This window comes from Acanthopagrus latus, chromosome 15 (assembly GCF_904848185.1).
Source record: "Acanthopagrus latus isolate v.2019 chromosome 15, fAcaLat1.1, whole genome shotgun sequence".
Classification (NCBI taxonomy): Eukaryota; Metazoa; Chordata; class Actinopteri; order Spariformes; family Sparidae; genus Acanthopagrus; species Acanthopagrus latus.
In genome coordinates, this window is record NC_051053.1 from 16,460,582 (window position 1) to 16,484,778 (window position 24,197).

Below are 24,197 nucleotides of genomic sequence, written 5' to 3' on the forward strand. Positions count from 1 at the left end.
TTAAGTCGAGCTGTTCTAACCCTAAAATATACAAGGCTTCAAAATGTGCAGTCTTTAAGTGGAATGGAAAAATACAAACATAAGTAAATGTGAAACTGAAGATATCATTACACATTAAGTAATACTCGAAATGTTGTATTAAGTAAACAGAAGTTAGCGCTCTTAGGTCATTTGTTGATGTCAGTATAGTAGTTTTCCAGGATAAATACACTAGACTTTCAGAACAGAACTTCTGTGCGTGGACCTGGACTTGAGTTTGTCAACTTGTTAAATTGGCTCTCTTGGTGTTTGAACGTAGCTGCCTCCGATGGACGTGGTGCACTCCATATACAGCGGAGTCAGTGCATTAGCTGTTATTGATTTTTAAAACAAGCGTTCGCTGTGTGGCTGATTGAACGCTCAGATTACAGAGCTCCGCTGTGATTGATCAGTTTGTTTTAGGCTTTGGCGTGATCGGTCCTCTGTGCTGCCTGCTGCAGTCAGTGTCTCTGGGTGTGGCAGCTCCACCGTGACCACTGCAGTGTGGTGACTCACCTTAGCCTCTCAGCTGTAATTCCACTCTCACTCCTATCTCCTGTGTACACACACTGCCCTACATCTTCTTCCGTGTGTGTGTATGTGTGTTTGTGTGTGAGAGTGTGTGACAGAGAGAGAGGTAGGGATAGAGAAAGAGAGATATGGAGTCCTTATTGATTGCAATCCCATTTTCCTGTTCTCCCCGTCTTTTCAGTCCATCTACTACTTAGAGTCCAGACTATTATTGTGTTTTTAACACAATCCTTTCATCAATGTGACACACACACACACACACACACACACACACACACACACACACACACACACACACACACACACACACACACACACACAGACACTGGCTGGCAGCGTGTCAGCGTTATGATTTGTGGCTCGGGGTGCTCAGAGTTGGCACATGCTCTCTTCTGCGCTGGCACAGCAGATCTTGGCAAGCGCCTGCAGGGCACTCGGCGCTTTGACGACCTGTCCTTGGTACCTCTCCGCTGCCACACATAAAATACTGGCACAGGCCCACACACACTCACTAATTTGGACCCAGAAGCTTACACACACACACACACACACACACACACACACACACACACACACACACACCTGCAGTTATACACATTTTAAAGGTGTGAAAGACAGGTTAGCCTTGCAGTGCCCGCAGAGGGACGGCCGCAGCTCCGCCTGCATTTAAAGGGTGTGGTGGCTGGTTTGGTTTAATGTCACACAAGTTGTGTCTGTTTCTGACTGTGAAGCAAGTTTAATGCAAACATTACAAATGTGAGAAAAAGAGCTCCATTTTTCTGTTGAAGCTTCAAGGGCAGCCTTCTGTCAGTGACAGAACAGTATTATAATGAAGTGGTGTAGTGCTCCAGTGGTGTCATGGCCAACAGATCTTATTCTCCAGATGTAAGAAAACATGTTTGTTTGGGACAGACGTCAACAAATGTCACACCATCACGATTTAAAATGTATTCAGTGACAATGAATACTAACATGCCAAAATAATCATTTGCACTTTTTATTTTTTTAACCATATTGTGCCACCTTTCACAATAATTGGTGTAGACATATTTTGAAAGAAACTAATAACATTAGAGTCGTTATATTTGACTCTTAATGTGAGGCTGGTTTGTTGAGAAGAGGGTGGCTGATTTGGCACAATTAGGAGAGGAAATTGGCCCATACCACCTCTGTCATCTGGTGCTAAAGGCTCCTCTTAATGCCCAAGCTGTTCAGGCTGAATAGATTTTCGCAGTATTGATAAGATTAAACAAACAGGTGACGGATATTTTTTGGTTTCTTCCCTGCTGTTTAGCTCTACGTCAGCCTCATGCAATACAAACCTCAGGAGGGTGTGTGTCGTTTATGGTGGTGTTGTTTTGTATTGGCTTAAGAATATTAAAAAAAAAATTGTAGTTTAAATCAACGATGGAATATTTATTATTTATAAATGAATCAATTCTAAAAAAAGTTCAACAACACTGGTTTCGAATGCTAACATACCCACGACACTGCCCTCTGTCACCAGCAGATGGAATCCTACCTTCACTTTATCCCTTCACCCATTATCATTTGCTGTCTGTTGCCTGAATTTAAAAGATCCTAAATCTTGTGGCTGGCAGGCTTGCCGATGCTCCGGTATAATAAATCTCTTTCCTATAGAAAACACAGTGAAGCCAGCCACATGCCAGATTGCAGACTTAAAGTTGTTATTTCAGTTCTCTGGTTTCCCTCCTTGTGTATATCCCTCTGGCTGATTCAGTCTTTATTACCTCTGATAATGGTTTGTGTCGTATCCATCTGCCGTGATTTATTGACTGTCTGCACCATAACGCTTCTGCATTCGTTTAAGAGCAGACAATAAGAGCAGATGACTAGTTTTTATTAGGCTTTCCTCTTGTAATAATAAAGAGGGAACTGCTGCATGGAGGGGGAAACATTTCTTCTTATAGAAGCAGTGTGTCCACTCCTCCCTCATTACTGCTGACACTGACTCACAGTAATGGACCAGCAGGGAGCAGCACAGCGCTGCTTTATTTCCCCCTCAGCATCCGGCCACTCACTCTCTCATTCTCCTCTCTCCTCCAGCCTGGGCTGAACAATTTGGCAGCCTTCCGATGATTCGCTAAGAGGACATTTTATTAATTAGGAAATGGAGGCTGTTAACCCTCTTTAAAGGAGAATACCACTAGATTTCAGCATTGCAGGGATGGCTTATTTTCTTGCCTGTGGCAGCATTCAGCCTCTAGTATATGCAGTAGTAGTGAGCGATTGGTTTTTATGCTGGTAAGAAGCAGAAGAAGTAAATTGCTTTCATACAGGCAAACATAATTTAAAGAAGTAATTAATAACATAGAGAGAGAGAGAGAAAGAGAGAGCTCTGGTAATGCTGAGTTTTCAAGGTATTTTACAAGAAGACATTAAAATGAAATGAAAAAAGGTTATAACAGCTAGAGAGCAATTAGACTAAAAATGAGGACAAAAGATAAGTGTGATGAAAAGGGAGAAAGGTTTCTGGAACAGTAGAGAGAATAGATTTCTGGGTCCTGTGGTTCAGAACAGATAGGTCACAGCATTATTGGTCCTGCAGGGTTTGTATGAGTCAGGTCAGACAAAATGTGATTCTTAAAGCCTTAAAGCTTTCAACTTTGTATCTTTACTCTGTCCCTGAAGAAATAAGAGTTTTGTCGCAGATTTTTGTTCCCGCTCACAAATATTGATCAAATAGGCTCACAGGAGTCATACCAGTGGAATCAGATTTTTTGTTTTTTCCTCCTTATTTGCTGCCGCAGAGCATTTTCACACATGTCTAAACAGCCATCAGCATGCACAGAACATGGAGATGAGGTTACCAGCATTTGTTTTACCTTTATTTGTACAGGAAGACCTTACGATTTATAGAAATGTGATCATTTCCCCACCCCCAAAATGATATGTGTCTTGTCTGTGATGCAACAAAACAATTTGTTTCCTATCAAACGGGAAGATCAAAATAATTCCAGTGTGTCTGGGTGCAGTTTTAGGTTTTGTTTTTCATTTTTACAACTATTTTGATGATTATCAGGATAATGTTGTGAATTGTGATTATGTAGGTCTGGATAATCATGACATTACATTTTTGCATCGCCCGATGCCTAATCACAGATTGATCTCGATGGAGGAACATAACACCTGCTATCTGTGGTGGCCGACCCACACGTGTGCGCACACACACAGACCCGTCACTCGTAGTCCTGTCCTCAGGTTGACAATTGGGGCTTTAATTTCATGCTCGGCTGGACCCCCTCCCCCCTCCGCTGTCACTCATCGAGGCTCCAGGGTGTGTGTATCTGTTTGTGTGTCTCTTAGCTGGGATGACTCTGTTTGTTTGTCTCAGCGTGTTTCTGTTTGTATGCGTGAAGGTAACATTGTGTATTTGTATTGTGTGTATACTTATTAACTTGTGTGTGTCTGGCACGTCACATGTTCATTTAAAAACACGTGTGTGTGCAGGATATGCTCTAATTTACCTGCAGGAAAGTGCTTGGCAGAGTGTGCGTGTCTGTGTGTGTGTGTGTGTGTGTGTGTGTGTGTGTGTGAGAGAGAGAGGGAGAATGAGAAGAACTCATTTGTGTCTAATCAGGTCAGCAGTCTATAAAGTAGTGTGTTTCTATTCTGTGTGTGTGTTTGGACTGCAGGGCTCATGTCTACTGAGAGAGCTCAATTCAGCCATCTATTTTTGTCCAAACTTCAATGCAGAGCAAGTGTACAGATGAACAGCATAATAAAGCTGTTATTGAATCTGAATTATCCACATGAGACACAGATGTTAATGCTTCAGAACCAACGCGATTATCTATAGAATATTCCGTTCATCGTAATCATCTGCATCCGTTGCATTTATTCATCAATTCGAAGACTCAGGGAAGATCATTTTAAGTTTGCAGCATCCATCAGAAATGAGTGGTTTGCATAACGGTGGGTATTGTTGAACGATGTGCTACCAGCAGCTGATTCACGGTCGGACTGCGTGCAAACAAACCGTGCAGCAGTCAGTAGGTTAATAGATACAGACCAGTGCAGGAGGTCAGCAGTCTTAAATCACAGTGGCTGTTACCCTCCACAGCCAACGCTTCTCTTTTAAAACAAATGCTGTGATACTGCGTCTGCCATAAAACTCTAACATTACACCAAATTGTGTGTTATGCAAGAATAGATAACTGTGGGATACTTGTGTTGCTCACCCAAGTTATCCCCAGTTCAGACCCCCTGCTACCAGTTGATTTATGCTTCTGCTGCGCTGTGGCTCGATGCTCACCTCCCCAGGAATGTAACTGCACATCGCAGCGACTCAAACCACAACGACTGTGATTGTTCTGCTTGATGGCATTCGGAGGCATAGTCCTTATTTTTCATATTTAACAGTGGTAAGATGGATGTTGTTCTTGTCAAGTTCTTTCCACATCAGATTGCACTCACTCATAGATTCCGGCTACCTAAATACGCCTGATGAACGGAAATGTTCAAGAAACATCCCATCCAGCAACGGTAAAGAAAGTCGATGGGGTCTATTTTTGACCGAGACCCATTCTCCGTCCAAGTTTGGTTGAAATCATTTTGGTGGTTTTTGTGTAATCCTGCTGACAAACGAACAAACAAACTAATTAATTGATCCACTGGTTTGAATGATTTAAAAAGAAAGTCAAAATTCTCTCACTCCAGCTTCTTTACATGAGAATATTTTCCGATTTCTTAACTCCTCTGTGACGGTAAACTGAATGTGCTTGGTTTGTTGACAAAACAGGACTTGAGGCCGTATTATTAGGCTTTTGGGAAACACTAATCAACATTCATCATTTTCTGACATTTTACAGATCAAACAACTAGTCGGTTACTCTAGGGAATAACTGGCAGATTAATTAAGGTTGAATATAATGATTTGCAGCCCTAGTGCTGATGCTGAGGGAGACATTTTTCAGCTGATACTCTTGAATGCATATGCTGTGATGCACCTAGGATTCTACAACACTGTATGTATAACAGCCTCAACTTAAAAAAAAAAAAAGTGAAGTTGGAGCATCAAAGTCTTGTTAGCAAGTGGTTCAACTGTGGCTGAGTAACAGAGTTTCCATGCACATCATACAAAAGGAATAAAGGAAACTTGAACCTCCATTTACATGAACTGTATGAAGTTGGGTTGCTGCAAAAGAGGGAGTAATCAGATTACACCAAGTGAGTCAGAACGATTGCTTGTCATCATCTACAGACACCAGTCAGAGCACCAAAGTGCATCAGTGCTGGCTGCACCCTCATCCCAGAGAGAAATGTGATTGGATGGTTGAACTATTATGGTGCAGTTTAGAATGAAAGACACGTGTTAAAGCGTGTGTCTTTTTGAGATGGAGTACTTTTTGTCAGCCAGTCTCTTTTCTAAATACAGCCAAATTGTGCTGAACTGCTCTTTTGATTTTCTCGCAGTAATAGATATACTCAGAAGCTAGAATGAGACTCTGCTGAAAATCTGCTGTTGTGAGCATTTCAGTATGATCTGGATGATCTGCACCAAAAACTGATTTCCAGCCACTGCATGCACACACATACAATATGACATGCGCTGTTTATGTCACTGCATGTAGATGGGAAATCAGAAAAGACTGCCATGCATTTGTTTTGAAAGAGGTTATCTAAGAGCAGACTGAAGTGAGGTCCAATCCATACAGATAGAGTCCAGCTTACAATGGCTGAGCTGCTTGATTTTGGCTTAACACTCAGTCATCCCTGCCTTAATGCTCCTTTAGGCCGCCTAGCGCATTAGTGCCACTGCATTAACACACTGATGCTCTTACCCGAGACCGGCATGCCCACTAGACTGCGTGCATTCCCGCCGCCATCTAACCGTCCCCACTGCAGCACCATTCTGTAGCCTGGATCCATAAAAGTTGATCCTTTGCACTCGCTGTGTTCAAAGTCGCTTTCAATCGTCAAATTGACAGATAGCGAGTTTCATGCTCTGGAGAGGGTTAGAGCCAGTGATGGCATTGAAGGACTGCAGCCATTCGCCCATTAAAGTGATTTGACTGTCATTTCTGTGCCATCTCCTTTTCATCTCCATTGAGGTTTGGCAAAGCAAGGGATGTTTTTGTGCCACTTTATATATGGCCGATAATGAATTTGGACCACTGATTTCTAGGGGCTTTCAGCCTGACTTTGCTCAAGCAAGATTTTCAAATATATGCATGAGTGTGTTAACAGTACTGGTTTCAGTGAGTTTAATGGCATTAGTTCGCTTCAAGTGCAGTCAGATTATCTTACAGCTTCTGAAACCCCCTTTTAAATCTTAGAGTTGGCGCAGCATCATATATGGCATGTAAATATGTAATGATGTAAAAGATCTACCAGTTAGCCAATGATGGCGTCTTGTGATGTCAAGTGACTTTTCAAATTTGCTTTAGCTACTTTCTATTAGAAGTTTGGCATTTCGGAAAGCTAAGCCTTGATCATACTCGAGGGTGGTGATGGACAGCATTAGACTTGCATGCAGAAAGCTGCACATTAACCACTACTCAACATAAGTGTTTCATGCAAGACCTTCCAGTTGTTAGCCCCGTTGTCATGGAAATGTTTGTTGTGTGTGTTTCTGCACTTCCTTGGGTCCTCAACATCAAACCTGCCAAGTTTGAAGTAGACTGGATAATGGTTCTAAGTATGATAAGAGAACACATACAATCATTTTACAGCTAGTCGTCAGTTTTTAGGTTCTTTGGTATGTTGTGTTGACAAGGCAAAGGTTCGAATATTTTGAAGATACTGAATGTATCTTTCAAAATATCAGCAACTTCAGCACAACTTCAAAATTTCTGACCCAACTGACCCTTTATAGGCCAGTTGCTTGTGGGAGAATTCCAAATTTCCACCCCTCCTCTCAACAGACATCGCTAGATTGTGTGTCAACAGGAATCAAAGTCTTGTCTGGTTCAGCCTGGAGGTTATTAACATCTTCTGGTTCTGTGCAGCAAGCTCATGGCCCTGCTCTAGTTCTCTGCCAGGGCTTTTATGTAACCCTGATGTTGGTTATTTTTGCAGTGGCCTCTGTCTGGCAAGCAAAGACACAACTGCACCATCAAAATCTTTACTGTGCGTGGAGAGAATCAGTTTGAAGCCGTAGCTCTGCCTGTCATACTACTACATGTAATGGATATATACACTGTTATTTGTTTTAATTCTGTTTTTTGAGGATTAGGCTCCATGCATAGAAAAATTGTACGACCCTTGAGTTAATCAAAGCGTTTGAAACCCTAGCTTATTAAACTCAAAGCAGCTTTCATTGAACTAACGGGCCTGCTTTTGCATTCTCCCTCCTGTTAGAGACAGGTTTTTAATTACAGTGACCTTTAATTAAAGCTATTAATCACCAAGTGAAAGTAATTGAGAATACATGTTCATGAATTGAGTATTTCTTCTGCATTTTACAAGAACAAACTGAAACAGCCATAGAATACTAAGTCGCTAACAATGGAAAAAAATAAAAATCAGCAATCTTATTCTGCGTTGATTTAATGCAGCCATTCCATAGACCTTGTTCATTTAATGTCAAAAATAATTTATGCGCACATTTTCATCTGCTTGAAAATGACTGATACTGACAGTGCAGGCTTGCACTTTCACAGAGAAGAATATTTCTTAAACCACAGGAACTATAATCAGATGCTATCTATAATACAACTGGCGCTCTGCTCCTTTGTGAAATCCCATTAAGATGCATTGAAGGGATTTGGGATATTACTTCCTGAGCAATGTTGATAAGAATGTCTTCAAAAAATGTTTCAGGGTAACCTAAAGTTGAAGTGTGTACATTCTGTCTGTGTCGGTTTTTCAAGTGAGACAACTTCACCAAAGTAAGTAAAGGCGTTGAATGTTTGTGCTGTTTCTGTTTTATCTTTGCACATTAACTTCCTGAGTTTCTGTTCAGTTCCGATACTGTCTGACTGTGTGCATCCGTGCTTCCCAACAAATGCCTTGTCAGTCAAACAGCTTGTCCAAACTCTGACTTCTGAGCTGAGTTTCTGCAGATGGGACTCTCTTTATCTATGTAGCTGTGGTTCTCACACTGACTACAGAGTTCTGACTGTATTTGCAGAAAAAAAAACTGTTCTTCAACTTCACACTGTGTGGCTTGAAGTGGAAGAGAGAGTTACCTTTTGAATTTTATTTTTAGGACTGTGTCGGGGTGAAGAGGTTCAGAGAGAATATTTTGATTTTAATTGAAAGAGAATTGAAAGCGGTGAATCTACATCGCCGGATGGAGTACTGCTGATAACACAACGGGACCTTTGCATTAAAATTTTAGCCCGTGCGGCTTTGAAGCAGAACTCTCTCTTTTCTCTCCCTTTCTTATTTTAGGTCCTCGATGGGCATCATGGAACCTCGGGGTGTTCATGTGTATCCGCTGTGCCGGCATCCACCGCAACCTGGGTGTCCACATCTCCAGGGTCAAATCTGTCAATCTGGACCAGTGGACACCTGAGCAGATCCAGGTAGAAACACACACATCCAGGGCCAGACACAAAACCCTTTACCACACAAAACCTCTCATACCGGCATGGGAATACTGTGACAACTTGTCTAATAAAGGAAAACGGAATCATAAGTGACAATCCACATGTTAGTACTGTTCTCACTGGCTACACTACTGTTGCTCAGTTTGCTTTTGCGTGAGTTTGAACTGGTGGGGTGGCGGGGGTGGGGTTGTATCTATTATTTATATCAATATCTATGATTCTCTGTCTGGGCCTTCTGCTCCTTCAAAATTCAAATGTTCTCATAGATGCTTCAAAGATTATTTAGGTTTTATCTTATGCAGCAGAAACCACGAAAATGTCGAGTTGGCTTATAAAAGTCACTGGAGCAACACTGTGTACGCTCTGTGGAGTTTTCCTTTAGCCTTTTGAACCAAATTAACCCAATTTGTGTCCAAAATTGCATCCACTGTTGGCCCTTGTCACTCACACTGTATACAGACATTCAACCTATAGACATGCAGGCAAAAAACCAGAACAATTTGAAAACACCCACAAATTAAAATTGATTTGAAATTGATTTTTTTCTTTCCCTATAAAAATGTACCTCTTACAGGGAATGCTGATGGAACCCATGTTGGGATAAAGCTATAAACCTGTAAATAGTCTAAACGCTTAGGTTGTTAAGTAAACCAGCACTGTGTCTGTTCAAGGTGACACACACACACACTGCCACACAAATGCAGTATTTAGTATGCATTCCATTACTTTCACATACAAAGTGGGTTGTAGACATGCATAGACAAGTTCAGCAGCATGCGTGGACACACAGCCAGGCTCAGGGAATGTAGAGAACAGTAATTAGTCTGTGTATAGGTGTGTTTTGTGGGTAACTAGCATGTCACATTGATTCAATTACACACAATAAATCAGGAGAATTGGTGTGTGTGTGTGTGTGTGTGTGTGTGTGTGTGTGTGTGTGTGTGTGTGTGTGTGTGTGTGTGTGTGTGTGTGTGTGTGTGCGTGTGTGTCTGTGAAACTCACCTGAGCATGCCAGCAATTTATTTAATCATCCAGTCGTTAATATATCCAATTGTTTGGTGTGTGTATGTGTGTGTGTGTGTGCATGTATGTGTGTATCTTCAAGGCAGTGCCTATCCATCAGCTGAGTGTGAGTAGAAAGGCTCTCACTCTGAATGTTAATCACTGTTTTCAATGACTAATTAATTCTGGATGGCTGATTATTCCGACTCCATCTCCTCCACTTCTCCTATCATCACCCCATTTATCACCCTCCTCTTAATTTAGCCTTGACACCTACGGCCAGTGTGTCTTTCACTCTGCGTGTTTGTATGTGTGTGGACGTGCATGGGAAGGAGTTGGTGGGCGAATTGAGTTGAATGCAAATGTGATGAATGAAAGAACTTTCTGTGTGTGTTCAACACCTACGTAAAGGCTTTTTACTGATTACTTTGCAAGTATTCACTCCACTTTCCTTCTTTCCTTCTTTCCCTCTGTCCTTCTTTCTTGCTTTTTTGCTTTCTTGCTTCCTTGCTTCCTTCCTTGCTCCCTTCCTTACAGAGTATGGTGGACATGGGCAACAGGAGGGCCAAACAGCTGTATGAAGCCCACCTACCGGAGAGCTTCAGACGCCCACAGACAGACCAGTATCCTTCTCCCACCTGCTTTCTGTTGGTTATTCAGTCCCAACTTAATTTACATGAAAACTCAGTTTTGTCATAATACACAGGTGTTAAGAATCACTTGCATATGAACTGCTGATGTCACACTACATCAAACTTCATGTCACCATACATTTGTGCAAAAGGTAACATGTTCCTGCATCACCATACATGTTGCCCTATATTTGCATATAAACGCACAGTGTCACCATGCATTTGCATAAGAATGACTTAAGTCACCATAGTCATCGCTTACAGATGGGTGACATATAAGAAGGGAAAAACAACATAAATTGTATAACGTTCCTTTCATTTGCCACCATAAGGAGTTGTTATGTTTCACCGTGAGCCTCGAGAACAGCTTCAGTCTAGCCTGTTGGAGTGATGAACAGCAGTCTTCCAAAGATATTTATGTTGACATCGCTGTCCGACTAGTTGCTCCAAAATCTCCAGGTATTCACTTCAATTCAGATCCTGATGATTTTTTAAGCCGTAGCATTTGATTCATATCTTTTTCACTATTATCAAAGTATCAGAATGATCATCAAAGTCATCCTCGTGCTCTGTTGATGGAACTTTGTGGACCATCAGACTGCAATCAGAATTAAATGTGAGGTTAGGGAAAGTGTAAGGGTCAGGGTTAGAGGGCTGTAGGGCTTTTGTGGTGTTAGGTTTGAGGTCAGGGTCAGGGTTTTGGTAGCAGTCCCATCCAAAAACATATTAGTTTGTGGTCAAGTCCCAGAAATTTTAAGATCAAGGAGTGTTTGTTGTTGAAATATTGTACTTGCCGTATCCAGTATATCAGCATATTACTTAGTTTAACCTGCATGAAATCACTCCTGCAATGGGCCCTTTTCTGAGAAATAATGAGAACCAGATCTGACTCATTATCATCATTAAACCTCAGCTTTGTCTGCACATCCCCGATTGTTTCCAGCACCAAATGAGAAGTGACAGAGTTGCTGCGTCAACGTCATTCCACACATTCAAACAGGACACCTCTAGCAGTGTCTGTGTATACCGCGATGGAACAGCACTTTTCCAGTTTGCCCTTTTCCTCGATACAAGACAAGACAGCTGTGTGGTTAACACAGCAGCATATGTTCATATTTCCACCAGCAGACTGAAATAAATAATCTCCCTGTTTGAAATGCTGCTCTAATACCCTATCTTGTATCTGGCAGGCCCATTTGTGCGGGTGGTCATCATTCTTCACTCTTTTGAAGTCCATTAGTCGTTCTGACAGCAGCGCCGCTGGCTGAAAACAGCAGATAACAGACCCAGGATTAGAGGAGCTACCGCCTGTATGTGTGTGGTATTCTGTGTTCATATTCACACATCACTTTGGCCCTGCTACTTACTGCGCTTATGTATGTAAATGCAAAAATGGAGTTTGACTCCCTCGCCATAATTGCTATATTGTTCTCAACTCCTACGTGAGTGTGTGTGTGTGTGTGTGTGTGTGTGTATTGACGAATATTCTTTTGTGTTTGACTATTATGGGTTCTTAATGAAAAAAATCTTGAATAATGCATTGTTGTATTTGCATTTTTATCTTTATATCTCAAACTATATCTCAAGAATGCAATTCTGTTTTTTAAAAAAAGAAATCATATAGAACAAATGGGAGTAACAACAGTCCTGTTATATCAGCTTCTACTGAAGAATGCAGTTACTTTCAGGTAACATCTGTTTTGTCTTTTTCACAGAGACTACTGCTGTGCAGTCTCCATGTTTACGCTCTTTCATACACTCTGACAGAGAGGGGTAGTGTTGTGGTTAGAAGCTGTGCAGTGGAGATAACTTTGCTAGAGGTCTGTTGCTGAAAAGGGAGATGATAATTGAATCTTTCTACAGCTTGCTGTTTCTTGTCTTCACGATCGACTATCTTCTCTGGCATCAAACACATGTTAAGGAAAACACAAGCAGCGCAAGATTGTTATTATCATCCCGTGGTGCCTCTGTAGCTGCTGTAGCAACCATTGTAAAGCCATTTTTTTTTAGAAAGTGCACATCAAATCAAATCAAATCAAATACCGTCAAACAATTTTATTCATATAGCCCCAAATCACAGTCAGATCATTTGACCCTTGATTGCTCTTTTGTCAGCTACAGCTTGTCCTACTGAGTGCAGAGGAAGCATTTAGGAGTCTCACATCCAAAGGGAAAAAGCTGATTTATAGTCTGGTGGTACAACAGCGGATACTACTGTATCTTTTGCCAGATGGCTGCAGGGTGAACACACTGTGGCTGGGTCAGGTGTTGTCTTTTAGTATCCTATGAGCTCTGTGCAGACACCTCTTTCCAGTAATAACTGTTAGTTGGTAGATGGGTACCAATGATGGTCTGGATAGTATCCTGGGTCGTGGACACTATCCATGCCAGTGTTTGATGTTTACAGTTAAGATGATTTCTTTTGCTCATCTGTAAAAGTTGAGAGGGACCTGGCCTTTGAATTCTGTTTTCACATGCTTTTATAAAAAGTACAATATCTTATGATCTTTCTTTTTCAGGGTGGAGATGTGAGATGACTATGACAGGTTCTCTGTGATGTGGATGCTGATGCTGACCTGCTTCAACTCAGCTCCACAGATGTAGGAGTGTGTCTTTATCTCCCTGATGTTGAATGATAGGTTGCTAACTGTGCACCATTCTGCATGACTGATGTCGGTGTCATCCAAACACTATACAACAGACTCACAACTCAACAACTCAGTGTGAGCAGGAGGGGGCTTACTACACAACCCTGGGCGGGGGAGGGGCTGTTGTTGGCCACTGGATTGGAGGTATGACTGCCAATCTGGTCTCTCTGAGGTCTTTTTGCAATTGCATAGTGCATAATTGGATATTGGATTGAGCGTGAAACCCAAGAAATGAGCATTAGTTTGCCAATCAGTTTCATGCTGAGCTGAAATCAAGCAGCATTCTTATTTAGCTGTTATTTTCAAGGTGTGTGAAGACTGGGTGGAGGGCAGTGGACATGGCAACCTCTCTGAACATGCTGGTTCAGATATACAATTGCATTCAAGTGTTCAAATCTTATGAATCCAACAATGAAACCCTCAGCCAGTAATTTGGCCAATTCAACTCACCTGACACACACGCACACACACACACGCACACACACACACACACACACACACACACACACACACACACACACACACACACACACACACACCACTTACTGAAAAGGATATGATGCAGTTTAACTCTGGCATTAATACACACTATTGCATTGGAGAAAGTTGTCTTTTAGTATCCTTTGTCCCATCATATATCACCATTCCTGTTGTTAACCAGGACAATATTATATACAATGAAATAAATATGAAATCACTTCAACTGTAGGACATCCATCTCATCAGAGCTGGACAGCAGTGACTAAACAGGATATAACTCATGTTAAAGGTTGGCAGTGGGCCCATATGTCAGCCTCTCTGGTCCTTTTGGTCTGTTATGTAGGTGCTTCATTGTTGTACCACCCAACTTCATCCTCCTCCTTTGTGGTTGTTTGTACATAACCACCATGTCATTTGACACAGTTTGATCCATTACACTCTTTTAGTGCTGTGCTCAGTCTGCTCTGATGTTTCTAGTCAACAGTGATAAATCAGTGCTGCGTTTGAGATCTCGTAGCTCGACTCACGCGTGTGGTCATCATTTTTCAATCTTTTGAAGTCTATTACTCGAACCGACAGAAGCGTCGCCGCTGAAATTTGAAGATAAGAGAGTTGGGATTAGCGCCGATGTATTGCCTGGGTGTGCTGGCGGGGTGTTGGGACTGTTTCACTTTGAGTATGTTTTTGAGGTCGAGAGTGTTTTTTTTTTTTTTTTTTTTAGTAAAATTTTACTGATCCATCTCTTGGATATCTCAACAATAGTAGTAATGTCACTTAAACCATTAGGCATTGAGATACAACCCATGGATCTATCAGGGGTGGTTTCTGAATTATGTACTTTTACACATTATTATCAAAGGTTCTCAAAAGTTGTCCATTATTTCTGGGATTTTGCCTGAATATGTTGATGATGCTGTACAGACAGCTGGAATCCTACTGCCAGTGTTGTGGGTATATATACAATATGTGTCTGAACCCCAAGTTCATAGACTTTAACACCAGTGTGTTTGATACTTCAGTCTGGGCAAGTGATGTAATGGTGCATATGTTGATACATACCAGTGTATACTATTGTTTTTCAGAACATTGAATTGTGTGTTACATTTCAAGGCATTTAGGTTTTTCTTTAAATGTCCCATATTATAGAAAGTTTGGAGTAACAGTGGTGCCTGCTCAGGTCTGTGAAAGCTGACCAATCAGAGCAGACTGGGTGTTTCCTGAGGAAGGGCTTAAAAAGAGAGGCATTAAAACAGAGCGTTAAGACAGAGGTGGTGCTTTAATGGACAGTATGAGAAAATGTCTTTTAAACATTTTCTGGTAGGCAAAATCCAAGAATGAACCTGAAAGTCATAATGTCTCATACTCAACCTGTATTTCTAACTTCATCCAGAAATTCGAAACTGGCAACCTCTTAATCACTTTGTTTGCTAATGCCAGCAGTATCTAACGCTAAAATCAGGAAAGCAATGTTTGTGGGCAATATTTTCCTTCAGCATTCATGTGAACTACAGCATTTTGATCATTTTAGCATACTGTATGTACTGTATGTGTGTATAATGGATATTTGGATATATTTGTGCAGCATTTGAGTCCTTAATCCAACCTTCAGAGCGGTGGAAGTATTCATCAGGGACAAGTACGAGAGGAAAAAGTACTATGACATGGAGGCCGTGGCTACAGCTCCAGTGAGTATCAGTGTCACTTCTTGTTTTTACATTTTGAGTTTTGGCCCGTCAGTCCACGTCATTGTCAGAACTGTGAACAGAGCTGCCATGGTTGGAGGCCATTTCATGAACATGCTCATCATTTGCGGTTTGTTGCAGATGTTTGATGTAAGGCTGTTTGATGCCAGTATCTGCTACAGACATAAACCAACTGAAATGTAAACTGACAGCTTTTCTGTCCTTTGGCTTACTTATGGTTTCCTTTTTTGTTGAAAGGCTACCAAGTGCTTACCATTAGAAAAACAGTAGCAAGTACCTGCATACACAAGCTTTTATTTTAGGAGACTTCATTATAAATGATCAGAAGCTAGAAGCGTGTGCATTGTTTTGATTGCTGTTGTGTTAACATTTGAAATGTGCTACTTATCATATTTGGCATCATTTCCTTTCACAAGACATTTGAATGAGTTCCAGCGCTGACTTGTCTGTGCCAAGACTTCATGGTTGGCATCCAGTTTCACTCATCAGGCCTGTAAAGTTTGTATTTTTACAGTCCCTGACCTTCTCTGTGCTTGACTATATCACATCAGTAATACTTTCGAAGCTTAAACGTGTGGAAAGGCATCAAAATCCCCTCCGACCCTGATTTTAGCCCAAACAACAGTCTTATGGAATCTGATACTGAAGAGCTGGCGCACACAGCAAGAGAATAACCTTTCAAAAATACTTTTATCTTCTGATACAGGTCTTTATCAGTAAGTCAAGATGTCTGTGTATGTGTGTGTCAGTGTCAAGACTGAACCTCCTCTTGTGTGGATGATTGGAGAGAAAGGATGTGATAGTGTAGGTGTGTATGTGTGTGGGGGCGCATCTCTTGTCTTGTTTCCAGTGAGATTAACTGTGTGAGGTGTGTGTTTTTTGAGAGGTTCAGTGAGTGGGATGGTTCTATACGACGAGATATACAAGGTAGTGTGTACACTCACCAAAATATGTGTGTGTGTGTGCGTTCATGTTCATGGTTGTTACAAAAATGGACCATTAACACTCCCGAGCAATTTTACTGATTGGTGCTGGCTGAACTGTATGTGAGGTAGAGCCGAACAGTTGAAAGTGCAGCACATTTCACCAGCTGATCCTAAGTTTGTGTCAGTTCAACAGCACTAATTGCCACATTGTTGCTGGTTAGTTTCACATTAATCTCCCCATTTCGATGCAAAGTTGCAAAGTCAAGACTTCTTCGTAGTGTACTGAGATTTCAAGAGTTAATCATTGAGCCCTGAAGAGAGGTATGAAAGTTTTACAAAACAAAGACACTTGCACTTAGACCAATTGCTGAACAATCCATTAAGAGCAATCCAATGTCAGATCCTGTTTTACATTTCTACAAGGACATTTCTATCCTTACCGCCACCCACTCAACTCAAGCCAGCGAGGCTACAAATTGAAAGGAAGGTGCACAAAAACACAAAGCACTGAACAGCTTTAAAAAAGAAATGTGTGAAAAATGGAGATGAAAACACTCAAATATAAACACCAAATGCGTTACATTTATGCAAAATGTCTTGTTCCCAGCAGTCTCCCTCTCGCACGTCTTTACTTCATCTCTGTTTCTTCCTTTCATTGTCCCCCTTTCAGTTTCCCACATTCTCTCCTTCGTTCCCTTTCTCTGTTTGTCTTTTTCTTTTTTTCCCTCTTGCCTCCTGCCTCTCCCTGTTTTCTCTGGCTTTCTCTGAAGCGTTGCCAGCAGCCAGACTGTGATCTAGGATCTGTTTCTGCCACCCACACAGACGGCTCGGCTTTTATATGCAAATTAATTATTAAAAACAACTCATTATCACTTTAAGCAGTTTCGTGCAGATGGAGAATGAAGAGGAGAGGGCGGGCTACAGTAACCCTGAGCTATAGTTTGTACGTGCGGGTGTGTGTGTATTGGAATGAGGATGAGAAATGGGTTGGCTTGGCTTTTGGTGTTGTGTACCTCTTCACTGTAGTTACATCATACTGTACTGCACTTGTTTAACCAACATGTTTGGATGACATTGGCAAACTGCAAACTGGATATGGTCAGAGTTAATACTGTAACATGATCCAGTTAGATGATATTGTGTTAAATGCAAGAAGAGTTCCTTAAAGAAATGTTCAGTCCTATTCTGGTTGCTGGATGCAAATGCATTTAACACAGAGGAGACGTTTTGATTTCACCACTACTGTTATTGTGTTCTAGTATGGAGCTGGTAACAAGTAATCGAAGATGGCACCTGCTACAATTATTCATCTAATATAATCTTAGTTTTACAAAGTCCTGTATTGAGATTATTAGTAGATAGTTGCTTATTATTAGTTATTGTTATTATTAGTTGGTGGGAAAAAAGTCATGGCAACAACCATAACGTTAAATTCATGTATCTGCTATGCTGAAAGTCACAACAGACGGTTAGATACCGTTCAAAGGGAATCATTTCACAAAAAACAATGACAACAGTGCTTATAATGTCTGTAGAATTATTATTTTGAGTAAGTATGTGTACATTTATATCCTCAAACTAAATATATGTCTTTATTGATGTAGACATGGCTTGCAGGTTGCAGTGCATGTAAGATTCTTGTTTTGTAATGGACAGCTTGGGGTACATTTTTCACAGTGGAGTGCGTGAGTGCATCCACTCCATTTCGATTGCCCGTGCAGCATGAGGCCATTGTTCTGCAATGAGTGAATTGGTGGGTGTATGCGCGTCTTATAACAGTATATGGACCAAGCATTACTTCAATGTTACTTGAAGCAACAAGACATCAGAGTTCATCTCGCAACCCCCTCTTTGATGAGCCCAGTGATTGCCCTAAAAATGTCACAAGACAGCAGCACAGTCACCCTGGAGGAAGACTTTGCTGACTTTCAACCTTATTTGCCCGTGTTAGTCATAGAGCCATGCTGTCTGCTGTGTCCACAGCCTTCTGTGTGTTCCTGCAGGCAGCTGTGGCAGCCTACTTAACTTTTTCCTTCCACTAACTTATTTTATTCTGATGTCAGTGGACGGCAGGAGAGCTACTTGGTTTGGCTAAGGTCACTTTTGATTTTTGTTGTAAATTAGGTTAAATGGACGAGCACAGATTTTACTTCTACACATTTGATGCAGTAATTTTTAACATTACTATTTTCATTGTGTTTCATTTTCAGCATTATGGCCTGATCACACCAGCAAGTAAAGTGTAATCATTATTTTGGTGCAGGCTTGAATGTGGATCAATCATGAATGGTTCCCGGGTGATTCAGCTTTGGCGATCCTTTCAGTTGATGCTTCAACAGCTACAGGATGAAATGAAATCTGGCACACACAATGATGGTCCCCCATAGGATGAATTGTAATCACTTTTGTGGTTACCTGACTTTTCATCGTGTGCCATCATTTAGTCCAAATTGTCCAGTATTTAGATTAATGACTCTCCCATCAGCCCTTACTGCTTTTTGTGAAGTGCTAGCTATCTGACATGCTAAATTAAAACTTAAACATTGGTAAACATTTTGTTAAACATTAGTGTTAAACGCAGAGCACTATTGTGCCTGATAACAGCCTCACGGAGCTGCTAGCATGGCTGAAGACTCTCTTGTTTAACTCAAGAAATGTTCAGTGCAGATTCACTTTGATGGAGGTTATTCCAGTAACATGATTTGGTACTCCCCATAATACTGTCTGGTTTAATACATAAAGCTTTTTATTTTCTAGTCTATATGTAAACAAAGAAAACAGGGCTTGCAGCTTAGTTCGGTGCTTATAGGGAAAAGATTGCATCCAATATATATGTTTCCTGCTGATAGTTGTCCATCATGGATGGATTTAAGATTCAAAGCATATAGTGTGTGATACCTATAGTCACCATGTCGAAATATATAGCTCAAGGTCATTCAGTTGACCATCACTCGATGTTCTTTTAGAGCACTTTGGAGCCACGTTACAGCTTAAACATCAAAAGTCACCCCTCCGTCTCCATAACTCTTGTTTTATTAGTCTCTGTGTGGCTGTACCACTTTCCTCAGCGAGTGTCCTCTGTAAGAGTACAAATGAAGCTGTTAAAGGTCTACCCAGCGGACCAATTTCAGTTAAGATGTTAACCATCTTTCCGTCTCACTATCAGTAGTCTCCAAAGCAGATAGCCAGACACTTCTATCTCCCAATCCTAATATCTGTTCAACCTCTGTTCACCCTCTTTCACCCAGCTCGCACCACTCCTCTTGTTATCTATCCACTCTTTATCATTCTGCGCCCCCTCCTCTGTATTCCCTTTCACTCCTCCCTCTTACCCTCCAGTCTCTTTCCTCTTTATCTTCATCATCGGCCCATCTGCGCCTGTTTAGTGCTGTGTCGACATCTCCGGCAGCATCAAAGTCGGAAGAGAGAGGAAGTTTTGAGAGGAAAAAAAAAAACCTGAAAGACATGGACTGTATAAGTAGGGGATGGAAAATGCTCTGAATTCACATCTCTGCTGCGCTCCTTTCACCACCACAGGCAACAAGAGCAAGCAGTCGTTTGATGCCTTAACAGTTAAGGAGGGAGGGAGGAGGGAAATGGAGAAAGATGAAAAATGGAGAAAACATTCTTCTGTTCTGCCCTCAGTAAGACACAGTCCATGTTAGTTTCCACCCTTAGGTGGTTTAGAGAGTGGAGGAGGATGAGAGGAAGACAGTGAGGAGGAAAAGGAGGTGGGACGATGGTAATGATGTCACCTCTGTCTGCCAATTCATTCCTCTCCAGCCGGTTTTATTGGTAACTTAGATGCAAAGGACGGGTATATTTTATGAGAAACCAACAACGGGTCTCTCATACTGTCCAGTAATAGATCTGCGCTCCTGTAGCCTCATCCAAATCGCTGCATGCACTTTGAGTTTAACCTAATGACAATGGTCGCTGTCCGCTCGTTTTATAACCTGATTTGTTGTCTCAAAGTATATTTGTTTTGTAGCCATGTGGCTCCGTGAAGATCTGTGCAACTTAAAAAATCCTATGTGGTGTAAAAAGAACTGTTGTCCACCTGCTGACTGCATAACTTCCAAATGGATTCACAGACTTGAACATGATTCTGTGGGAAGTTTGGTCACGAGCCAAAGGACAGTTGATTAACTGTTCATGCCAGTTGGCTATAAGGGGGTGTGGCAGTTGCTTCTAGCAAAAGGCTCATAACTTGTAGATGCACTTCTGTAACGTGACCAAACTTTATAAAGGACAGACGAAAAGCATTTTGCCGCCTCCACTTTAACAACTTTAAAAAAGCCATTTATTATGCACTCCTTTGGGAAGCATCATTCAACTCATTGAATGCATAGTTCCTTTTATATGTTCTATGTCCTTCTATTTTGCTATCAGTTCATTAGTGTGCACAAATGTATCCGTTCATTGGTTCATGAAGTTGTGTCCACTTTAGAGCAACTGCCACTTTCTATCTGTGTGGCTGAACTTCGCCATGGAGTCGACCTCCATTTATGAGGTTGTGTGCATGTGAATGTATGAGCATCTGCAAACCTGATCACAGCTGTTGTGAATTTGTGTTTCTTAAGTAAAACTCCAACTATTTTTGTATACCATTATTTATATATGTGTGTGTGTGTGTGAGAGTGTGGTGTGTGTGGGGAGGCAGTAAGTGAAGGCAAGGCAGAAATCTTTAGGGAAGTAGCTAAAGCTATGGCGCGTGCAGGAAGGCAGCGAACAGCCAGATGGCAAAGAACAAACAAGCAGGTGATAAAGACGAGGCCAAGCTAGCAACAGAACTGTTTAGTTAAATGTGTTAACTGACATGTCTCATTACGAGAGGGACAGATCTGACAACTTCTGTGGTTGAGCAGCCGATGGGATTTGGATTGGATTGGTATTGATTTTGAAGACTGATTGAAAAAGGCAAGTAATTATTGAAGAGTGTGTGTTCATTTGTTTGTAGTGGCCTGCTTTCACGATAGATTGTATTTGCATGCATAAGCCAGGCTTTTCACCAGCTATAAAAAAACAAAACAAAAACATGCTTACTTCCTTGAATTCTCTTGAGGCTCCTGCACATAAAAGCAGTAATATACATGCAAATTTGGTATTGGGAATGATCTTTTCTTGACTTTCTCCTCGTGTATCTCCCTACTCCCTCCTGTTGCCATCCATTTAGTTTCTCTGTCCATCTGGCACTGTGATCATCTCTGTCGGTGGCAGTGGAGAAATGCATATTGAGCTTGGCTCGCTTACATCGTATACAAGTGGAGGTCTGTTCATAACCAAAGATGCTTTTAAAGCTGCAGTAATTAATGTTTCTTTCTATTAATTGATCACATGATGAGAACAGAATACCTCAGAGAGATTTACCAACTACAGTTTTGTCACTGGACCCTTCAGCTTCCCTTGTTTTCTGCTCTATCTTACTGCAACTGATAGGAGAAGCTCAGATAACCCTCTGTACACTATCTGCCCAGGACAAAGCAAACAAAGTTAGCAACTCACCGGTGAACCTAGTGGAGCATCTATCACATAAAGAGACATACATCTCTCAGGAGCTGATGGAGACTAATACAGGCTAAAAGTGAATGATAATGTTCCAAAGGAATTAAAACACGGAAACACACATACAAGTTGGTTGAGTTTTTATTATGAGTGAGGTGAACAGATTGATACCACTCTCATATCTCTTTGTTTGGTATGGAATTCGATCTGGTAGGCAGTTAGCTTAGCTTAGCCTAAAGCCTCAAAGCAGTGGTAAAACAGTATGGTAACATGGTATTTTCCAAAAACTTTAACCATTCCTTTGTATTGTCAGGTATAATATTATTATCTTATCAAATACTGATCTCTGTTTTATCTCCAGCTCGTTGCACATCCTACAAGTGTCCAAAAGAAAAAGAAGTGAATGAATGCATCCTGAGGAGATGAAAACTTATCTTAATATACAGAGGCTATATTCTGTATTTTTACATCAACGTTGAAGAGAGTTACAGATCATTATCAGCTGAATCTGCAGCTTGCCTCGGCTTTACAGAGCTTTATAGTGAGCTCCATCTCATTGTTTAGCTGTCAGGTCTTTGAATTCACTGTAAACCACACACTCAGCCCCAGATAGCAGACAGACGCCGTTATCCACTAGCTAGTGAACATACTGGAGAATTTAGTAGCCAAAGATGTTTTCTTTTACTGTAATTTTTATTGGACATTTCAGAGCATATAACAAACATCATTATCCATGTTAGTTTTTGCTCTATAACTACTGGATGTGTAGCAACTTTGTTTTTTCTGCCTCCAAAGTGGCAGTATTTTTTAAATTTTGTACTTACATGATGACCCACATCGTTCCAACAATGTTCAAACACAGAGAAATTCCTATTTTTACAAAAGGTCACAGCGTTTCATTGGGTCACCTGTTGCTTTGACGTCTGGACAAACACCAGATGATTTGTCAGAGAGTGAAGAAGGAAGTCAGCGAGCGCCTGTAAACATGACGCGATTAGAACTTTAAAACTTTACCTTGTCTGTGGAAATTTCTGCCTCACATAGGTAGATTTTGATCAGCAATGCAGGCTGTATAACAACACAGGCACAATTCCCCTTGATCCCACACTGCTTGTCTTTTGTTTGAATTTAGAGACCCAGAGCACCAGAAATTACATAAAGTGCGTTGAAGTATTTTTCTTGAATATGAAATATTCATAAATAAAGGGAGCAAAAAGTCAGTCACAAAACTTTTTGGGGGTGTTATCTTCCGAAATGGCTGCAGGGTTGGAGCTGTTTGCGCAGTGTTTCCTACTCCACAACATGCTCCGATGAGCGGAGAAATAAAAACTGGCTTGTGAAAACAACCGGCTACTGTTGGTGGTGGACTGCACAGTTCAATTCAAGCCTGCTCTTAGTCTGACTCACAGGTCAACAGCAGGTTAATAGAGGTCACTGTGCACTCTTTAAGTGTGGGTGAGTGTTTGTGAGTATAAGGCCCGTATTTTGACACCATTCTTTCTGTGCAGCTGTGGGTCTGAATATAACCTTGGCTTGAAGCATCTAGTGAAGCGCAGAGTACCCTGCTGCAGCGGAGAGAAAATCCTCCTTCATTCCCTCTAATTAACTCTGCTCTCTCTCTGCTTCTCTGTCCTCCCCTCTGCAATGCTCTGTCTTCTTGCTCTGTTCTCCCTGTTCATGCTGTCTGTCTTCATTTTTTTTTCTCCTCCACTTCTTCCCTTGCCTCTGTCTTTCCTGTCTTTCCCTCTGTCTGAAATTCTCTGTATTCCAGCAGAAGTTGTCTGAAGCAGCTCCTCCCTCCACCTCACCGACCTCACAGGCCGACAGGAGCAGACAGGAGGTGCAGCTCTCCCCTGTATTCTGTCGTGTGCTGGTGTTTTTGCTGTGGTTGTGCTCTGTCGCCTTGTAGATGCGTTGCAGTGTTGTCACTGTTAAGTCAGGCCAAGCGAAAGGTCAGAGCAGCCCACTCGTCAACAGCAGATTGTTCGACTTCCACGATACTCAGTTTGGCTAAATAACAACATAAAGTAGCCAACATAACCTGGGATGGTGCATCTTTCATTTTAGCCTCAGGGATAGAGTTTTCTTTTCCAAATCAGAAATCTGTCGTAATGAATTTTGAATTTCCATTGAATTTTAAGGCAACATTGGTTGCAGTTGTCACAGGCATGAAACCGATAATCCAATGAACTCTACAAATCCAGATGTGAAAATGTAACAGTAGCAAAATTATCAG

The 24,197-nt window shown here is 41.3% G+C and overlaps 1 protein-coding gene across 4 annotated transcripts in view; it reads left to right on the forward strand.

Annotated features, from left to right (window-relative positions):
• Positions 1–24,197, forward strand: part of LOC119033208 (stromal membrane-associated protein 1-like) — an 85,700-nt gene that overhangs the window by 4,051 nt on the left and 57,452 nt on the right. For 2 of the 4 annotated variants that reach the window (XM_037123005.1, XM_037123004.1), the window contains exons 2-4: positions 8,908–9,041; positions 10,605–10,690; positions 15,437–15,512. In XM_037123005.1, coding sequence (XP_036978900.1) covers positions 8,908–9,041; positions 10,605–10,690; positions 15,437–15,512 — 296 coding nt within the window. Of the gene's footprint in view, positions 1–8,907; positions 9,042–10,604; positions 10,691–15,436; positions 15,513–23,732; positions 23,802–24,197 lie in introns of all 4 variants that reach the window. The other 2 variants (XM_037123002.1, XM_037123003.1) reach the window with 2 other exon arrangements.